This window comes from Guillardia theta, assembly GCF_000315625.1.
Source record: "Guillardia theta CCMP2712 unplaced genomic scaffold GUITHscaffold_73, whole genome shotgun sequence".
NCBI lineage: Eukaryota > Cryptophyceae > Pyrenomonadales > Geminigeraceae > Guillardia > Guillardia theta.
The window spans coordinates 414,622-422,010 of record NW_005434601.1 but is presented as its reverse complement, the minus strand read 5'-3'; the positions used below and the strand labels follow the sequence as shown (position 1 = coordinate 422,010).

At 54.5% G+C, this 7,389-nt stretch overlaps 3 protein-coding genes across 3 annotated transcripts in view; 2 read left to right on the top strand and 1 right to left on the bottom strand.

Moving 5' to 3' along the window:
- Positions 1-597: 597 nt before the first annotated feature.
- Positions 598-1,768, top strand: GUITHDRAFT_164883 (hypothetical protein; the record flags this gene model as incomplete). Its single annotated transcript, XM_005826687.1, has 2 exons — positions 598-907; positions 1,025-1,768. The coding sequence occupies 2 exons, from the start codon at positions 598-600 to the stop codon at positions 1,675-1,677; spliced, it is 963 nt and encodes a 320-aa protein (XP_005826744.1). The 3' UTR covers positions 1,678-1,768.
- Positions 1,769-1,975: 207 nt separating this feature from the next.
- GUITHDRAFT_143330 (hypothetical protein) lies at positions 1,976-4,321 on the bottom strand (the record flags this gene model as incomplete). The annotated part of the gene is made up of 7 exons (XM_005826686.1): positions 1,976-2,709; positions 2,875-2,991; positions 3,040-3,119; positions 3,202-3,283; positions 3,333-3,484; positions 3,539-3,608; positions 3,688-4,321. The coding sequence occupies 7 exons, from the start codon at positions 4,319-4,321 to the stop codon at positions 1,976-1,978; spliced, it is 1,869 nt and encodes a 622-aa protein (XP_005826743.1).
- A 507-nt stretch (positions 4,322-4,828) lies between these two features.
- The window catches only part of GUITHDRAFT_114259 (hypothetical protein), a gene marked incomplete at both ends in the record, with an annotated part of 5,363 nt that continues 2,802 nt past the window's right edge, over positions 4,829-7,389 (top strand). The window contains 10 exons of the mRNA XM_005826685.1: positions 4,829-4,981; positions 5,035-5,202; positions 5,256-5,426; positions 5,477-5,833; positions 5,913-5,981; positions 6,165-6,230; positions 6,541-6,609; positions 7,053-7,114; positions 7,169-7,202; positions 7,248-7,294. Of these exons, the coding sequence (XP_005826742.1) occupies positions 4,829-4,981; positions 5,035-5,202; positions 5,256-5,426; positions 5,477-5,833; positions 5,913-5,981; positions 6,165-6,230; positions 6,541-6,609; positions 7,053-7,114; positions 7,169-7,202; positions 7,248-7,294 (1,196 nt within the window). The remainder of the gene's footprint in view (positions 4,982-5,034; positions 5,203-5,255; positions 5,427-5,476; positions 5,834-5,912; positions 5,982-6,164; positions 6,231-6,540; positions 6,610-7,052; positions 7,115-7,168; positions 7,203-7,247; positions 7,295-7,389) is intronic.

The window sequence follows — 7,389 nt, the reverse complement described above, 5'->3', positions numbered from 1 at the left end:
GGGGGGGGGGGGGTAGGAACAGAAGAGAATGGCGTTTATGAAAGACAGGAGGGCAAGAGTTCTGCTGAGGACGAGAACGATGGAGAAAAAGGAAAGGCGGAGGGTCATGATAGGGAAGACCGAAGGAGCGAATATAGCCATTAATGGAGCCACACCAGGAACAAAATAGAAAATCTCAACAGACAGAGTGGCAGTGCTGGAACAAACAACAGACAGAAAAAAATAAAAGGAAGACAAAACAAAATCAATGGGAGAGGGCAGAGTGGTGATAGGATGACGAGGATGCGAGAGCATTTAGCGATCAAACCACCAGAGAAAAACTTGCGGCTGTGAACAAACCAGCGGAAGAGTATTTCATGCGTTGAGATTCAGAGAGCGATGAGTCTACCATCTGATCATGTAATGTTTGCAGAAAACCTCAACTGATCTTGTCTTCACGGATGGACACGGAGGAAACTGCTCCAGGATCCCCTTCTACCATCTCGGTATTCTCTCTATACCGAGTCAACCATCTCAACTCATACCTTCCTCTCCTCTCACTCCCTCACAACCAGCTCCATCTGGAATTCTTCTAATCTTGCTCGCAAGGACGACTTGATGGAATTTTCCGACGATGACCGGGTCTACAACGTGAACATCACCGTCGACAAGGAATTAGTAGCCACGATCAACAACGCTCTTCCTTCCTCCAGCTCAAAGCGTCAAGCTCCTAAGACGCCGAATACAAGAGTCAGATCCAAGTCAAAGCTTGGATCCAACCCCTGTGCAAAAGCTTCTCCGCGCCGTGCCGCAGGTCGCAATAACTCAAGGACCACGCCCAAGACTCAGACCCTCCCTCCAATTTCAATGAAGGCAAACAAACTTCCAGCGAAGCGATCCATCGTCAAACCAAACACTCCTTCCCATGGTAATCCACTCGCTTTTCTATCCTTGAAAACTCGTTCCCCTCCATCGCCCTCTTGTCCTTCTCTTTTGCACCAGATTGAATGGGAAACCCATTTGACTGACCATCTTTTTTTCGCAGGAAGCATCAAGACACAGCGCAAAGCATCTCAGTCCTTGCAATACAGGGAAATTAAAATTCCATCATATCAGAACATCCTATATCCAAACGTCAAGAAGAATTTGTCGAGCAAGATCTGCGCTCTTTCTCGAATTTTGACACAACTTTGCGATCAGCGACTTGTCGAAGCGTCGCTCAGCTCAAATTCGCCGCCTTTTCCTCTATTTGAGATATCCGGTCAGCCCTGGAACCAATTGAAAATTTTGAATCCAGATACAGCCTGGAAAATCTTACTCGGATGGACTATCAGAAGCAAGCTGTTCAAACACAACAAGATAAAGGGGAACAATGATAGAATTCTATACGAGCTGTTCTGGAGCCTCGGGCTGAAAGGCTACAGCCCTAGCGAAGGCTCAAAAGGCCTCAAATCACGGAAGGACAGATACTTCTGGTCAGTCGAAGAATGGAACCGCCGAGTTCCTCGCAACATGACCAACGGCATCGCCAACAGCAAGAATTGGAACATCAAGCCTGAGGTGGTCGACAGAGTCCAATCGTATGACTTTAGCAATATCAAGCTGGACACAGAGGAAACAAGTCTGCTGAGCGACGTGTTTAAGGAAATCCAGGAGTTTCGAGAGGGCGAGATTGAGGAAGACCCTTGGACAAAGTGAAAACCTCAGTAACGAAGCGATGAGGAGAATTCGCCTACATTCAGAACGAAAGAAAGACTAACTTCTTTCGAAAGCGGATTTCTGTGGAAGTATGTACAATGTTTTCCTGCTACACCGTCAGGATCTATGCCAGAGACACGTCTGTTCGGTACAAAGTAATTCGATCCTCAAATTCACCTCCGAGGACCCGAATCGATTCTTAATTTTTGTGACTTCTTAATTTTTGTTTTGATTTCTTGCTTATCTAGACACGGCTTGTGCACGTAATATTCTCAGGATGAGAATTAAAATAGAAATTTCAAGCATGGTCCCCGTCCGAGGCGTCAGGTTCCTTTGGAGGAGCTCGTATGGCAGTCTGCACGAGCTGATGTAGCTCAAGCCGGGATTCTTCTTCTGCATTCTGAGAGTCAGAGTTTGGAACGGCAGACAACACAGAGAATCTCATTGTCTTGCCTTCAGACTTGATTTCTCCCTCTGCCTCCAGCGCTTCGTCGTCATGCAAGGAACGGCTACCTTGAGAAGAAGACTGAGCCCTTGCTTGCTCCTCATCTTGCAACTCAATCTCCTTCTTCTTTCTCGTCCTCCTTCTCTTGGGAGTTTGCTCTTGTCCTTCACCCTGCTCCTTCTTCCTGGTCCCCCTTCGTGATTTCTGTACCCCCCCTCCCTCCTCCGCTGCCTTCCTCGCCGTCGGTCTTTTTCTCATTTTCTTGGAAGTCTCCTGCTCCTTCGGTTTACTTGCTGAAGGAGCGACGGCTGTGTCTGTGCTAGTGCCTTCCCCTGACCAGTCTTCCCCTCCCTGTCCTTTATCGATGCCAGAGCTATCACTCTTCACGAAGAGAGCCGGATCGAGTTCGTCAAGTTCACGAGGTGCCGCCACATCCTCCATGATGAAGTCCACGTTCTTGCCCACCTTGCCCTGGTCCCGGAGGTATCGTCTCTTTCTCTCCTTCTCCCTCTCTTCACTGCCAGATGCATCATCCCCATCGACGAAGGTCGTGAACTCGAGGGCTGTCTCCCCTTTGTGCCTGTCCCCTGAAGTATTGTCGTCAGCCTCTCTTCCACCAGTGTTCATTTCTGGCTCCTCTTCCACCACTACCCCCCCTCCCCCACCCCAATCCTCCCCTCAGAACCGTGACTTTTCTCCCAAGTACTCTCCCCTCCCCTCAAGTCCTCTTCGTTCGTTTCCTCCTTGCTTACCAAGGATCCCTGGCCTTCTGTCTCCTATCCATACCCGAGTACCATGGATTATCGTCTCCATCATGCTGATCGCGCTGTTCTCGCAGTCCTCCCCACTCTTGAAAGTTCCCTCTCCACCTGCCAGATAACACGTATGAGGGAAGAGGCGAGAGGACAGACGCTCACATGGCTTCACAAGGGAGGCGTTGAGCAACAGGCGGATGGTTCCGTCGATGTCGAACGCGATTCCATTGCTGCTCAAGGTGCTGGGAGGAGAGGGGAGGGAGGCAGAAAGGGGAAAACAAAGCTGTCAGCAGGTGGGTTCATCAGGGGGGATAGGGCTGAAACCTTTGAAAGAAGGACGCAAACGAGGCGTCTCGGATGCAAAGGGCACAGCCGAATTGTTCAGAGACAACTTCCATCTCCTGATCTGGAAGAAAATCTCATCAATCTTCCTCCTCCTCCCGAACTCCGCTCACTCTCTTTGGAGCCATCAGACAGGTCGATGCTCGACAGCTCACGGACTTCTGAAGCTTCTTCCTGCTTCTCCCCGCTCGGATCTTCACGGTTGTGGCCCTCCTTCAGCCAAGAAATCGATCCCGTGGTGTTGCCTATCTCGCACAAGGACGCTCTGGGCAAGAACAAAAGTCAGGAAGAGCCGTGCAGAATCGGCAATCGGTCGCACTCGAAACGGCTGCTGTCGAACATCTCGATCGCGCGGTAGGCCCTCAAGTCCCTCTCGTCCGACTCTCCTCCTGGCCAGCAGGAAGGGAACGTCAGTGGGGAGGAGAAGGAGCGGCAGCTGAAGAGCATGCGACCCGCCAGGGTCCTCACCTATCCCCGACTCCTTGACGACCGTGTTGGAGTACCACTGGCAGAACATCGCTACCCCGCCGTGGCTCCAGACGTGCACGCGCTCGAGGTACCATGGTCCCCCCTGCAACGTGAAGCATGCGGCCCTTGAAGTCTCCTGCACTCCTCGTGAGCCCAGACTCTGATGGAGCAGCAGCACATTGTCGCAAAAAGCGCCATGGCTGCCCTCCGTCATGCACCAGGAGCCCAGGAGGACACAGGGAACGCGCTGGGTCTCGTTGGAGGAGTTGGGGATCTCTGGACTAGGAGCATGCTCTCCTGCCGGAGGATCGGGGCCAGCCAGGACCAACCTCTGACCCTCAAGTATGAAAATCTGGCCGTTCCATTTGTAGATGCCGCGCCGGATCATGAGGGGCTCGCGGCTCGCGAGAGAGCTACTGACGGCTACTTTGATGCTTGCCATGTCATCGGGGAAGGAGATGCCATACTTCTTCCGTCCTCCTCGCAATCGGAGTGAGAGAAGTACTTGATTCTGTTGCATGCGATGGGCGATAGTTGGGGGAGGGGGGAGCGGGGAAAGGGGATGCCATGACGGATTGCCGGAGATGTTCAGAGCCAGGCAGAGGATCAGGATAAGTTGCGCCTTCGTGTTCATGTGGATGAGTAGGAGGAACACGCCAGGTCTTCAGGCAGTATTGGCGCTAACTTGCATTGGAGACTGTCCGGGCAGAGGGCGGATCTCGATAAAACAAGCAGGAGGGGGCAGACGAGTAGAGGGAGGAGGGAGGGAGCTGGTGGATCACGGGAAGATGATTATGAGATGAGAGGAGGGACGATCGCTGCCGTGCATATCGCCTCCGCCTCCTCCGCCTCCTCCTATTCCTCTCCCCTTCCGTTCGCCCATGGCGAATGAACTTTTCCAAACTTGTACCACCAAACTTTTCAAACAAACTTTGGACTTCGAAGTTTCCCAAGGCAGCCCGCCTCAGCAGGCCACATACCGGGCCGGTTTTTTCCGAAGTTCTTGTTGCTGCTTGTCAAGAATCTAACGGTCGCCGTCGGGGCGATGGCGGAAGGGAGGACGACATGGGGCGGGAGGGAGCAGCAGCAGGGGGAAGAGGAGAGGGAGATGATGCGGAGCTGAGTCAACGTTCAAGTTCTCATGAGGAGCTTTCATGATCCTCAACCATGCAGGATGTTGAGGGAGAGCGATATCACTCGCTCCTCAGGAGAAGCCATTATTAATAGCTACCGGCACAGCTTCGCCAGCTCAGTCACTGATGAGCAGCTCGCTGCTCAGGGCAAGGACAAGAAGGTGAACTGCCTCCTATGACATCAGGAGTTCTCCTGGCCTGACCTTGTTGCAAGACCGCTGCCGCATTCCATGACGACGGAGCAGACGAAAAAATTGCCAACACGCGCGATATCGAGATAGCAGAGAGAAGGATGAAAGACCTGCAGAGGGCCCCTAGCAGCAAGTCCCCGAGGCTTCTGATCAAAGAGACCCACCAGGACGAGAGCAGTGAGGTACATGATGTGATCTTGCTGCTGTCAAGTTCAACTTGACAAGTTGACGTTGGCCCTGGCAGGAAGACGGGTTGACAGTCGAGAAGCTGTTCTCTTGCCTGCACGGAGAGATGCACGTGCGTGTTGCAGCAGCGAAGACTCTGAGGGACGCCAGTTGCCCGTCCGGTCCTCCTCACTTCGCTGCCCTCCGTTCGTTGCTCCACACCCCCAAGTACAAAGTCCTTGCGATCCAGGTGACGGGGATAGGTGGTCGGCTGAGACCTGCACTGAGCCTGTCCTGCAGCATGCGATCGATGTCCTTCAGGGGGAGGACGAGTCGACCAAGGAGAGCGCCTTGGGCATCGTTCAGTTTCTCGCCAACCGCGGGGACAGGAAGGTCATAGGAGCGATGCTGGGTATGTTGACTTCTCCCTCCTGCCCTACCGAGCTGCGGGGGAAAGCGGCGCGAACCCTCTCCAACCTGGCGGAGCAGGACGACGCTGATGTCATCAGTGCCGTCTCGTCGCTCCTGCAGACCAAAGTGGACGCGAACGTGCCGGTGAAAGTGGAGGCAGTGCATCTGATAGCAGAGGTCTGCTCCCGAGGACATCCGCCCGCTGTGAAGATCTACCAGGCTGCACTGCGCGACCGCTCCTCGGCTGTGAGAGAGGGAGCTGAGGAGGGGCGGGAGGAGGCGGGGGAGGGGGAGGCACGATGGTGACGAGGCGATGGGTGTGCAGGTGAGGCAGGAGGCGCTCTCGATGATAGCGAGCATCGTCGAGCCCGGGGACTCCCAAATCATCGCCATGGTGATTGAACTGTGACATCGTGTGATGGGACCTTAAGGATCATGATTCCTCCTCCTATGGCTCATCCTCCTCCTATGAGTTCTCCTCCTCCTCCTCCTCCTCCTCCTCCTCCTCCTCCTCCTCCTCCTCCTCCTATGGCAACTACTACTCGCTCTCCTCGTCCAATCTCTCATTTCCTTGCAGGTTTCGGCTCTTATCAAGGATTCTGACCCCAGGAATCGAGTCTGTGCGGTCCAGGGGCTGCGGCAGGTGAGAAGAGTAGGAGAAACACAGAGAACGATCCTTCTCCATAGCTGCGAACGTGCCTTTCCCGTCGATGTCCTCCTCTCCTCCCTCCCTCCCTCCCTCCCTCCCTCCCTCCCTCTCCTCCTCTTCATCCTCTCCTCCATCTGCTCCCTCCCTCCCCTGTCTTGTCACCCTCTCCTCCTCCTCCCCTCTCCTGTCTCCCTCTCCTCCCTCCCCTCCTTACTTCGCTCCCTCACCGCTGGTGCTCTTTCTCACTGTCTGCCCGTTGCAAGCATGACGAAGTTGATCTACATGCCTGACCCCCCGCCTGCAGATCGCCCGGCAGGGGGACCAGACGGCTGTCGACAGCGTCTTGTACGCCCTGAAAGACTCCAACGTGCAGGTGAGGCAGAGAGGTGAGAAAATGACCGTGAGGAATTGACGAGGGGCCGGGGGGCGGTGAAGGTTCGGTATGCTGCTGTGGACACGATCAAGAAGATCATGAAGAAAGAAGGTGAGGAGGAGGAGAAGGAGGGACAGGAGGAGGAGGAACAGCAGGGAGAAGATGGATAGAGGAAGCCGAGGAAGAGGAAGAGGGCAAGGTGGATGAGGAGAAGGTGGAGGATCCACCAAAGAGAAAGGGGGCAGAAAGAATAGGAGAGTGGGGACATGAGGACAAGGGCTCCAGGATGATGAGAACGAGAAACCATAGTTGGACAGCAGAATGAGAGGAGGAGCTGGGAGCTGGGAGCTGGGAGCTGGGAGCAGGGAGCAGGGAGCAGGGAGCAGGGAGCAGCAGGGAGCAGGGGCACATGCTCCCTCCTCACATGCACTCTAGAGCTTCAGGTCATCTTCCGCAGCCACGGGCTGCTGGCCAACATCGACAAGCACAGGCTGGAGGACGTGAGGTGAGAGAGGTCACGTGACCCACCAGATGAGCTGAGAACTTCTGCTGGGGTCAGTCGCCAGCTGGTCCTGAACTGGAAGGGGGGAAAGGTAGGACGAGGCTCCTGCTGCGTTCGACTGATCGTCCTGCCCTAGGTGAACGAGTGCTTTGCAAGCTGGGTAGAGCACCACAAGCAACAGAGGTAGAGGGAGGAGGAGGAGGAAGAGGAGGAGGAGGAGGAGGAGGAGGAGGAGAGTTGATGACAACAGGAGAAGAGGAGGAAGGAGGGAAGGGGGG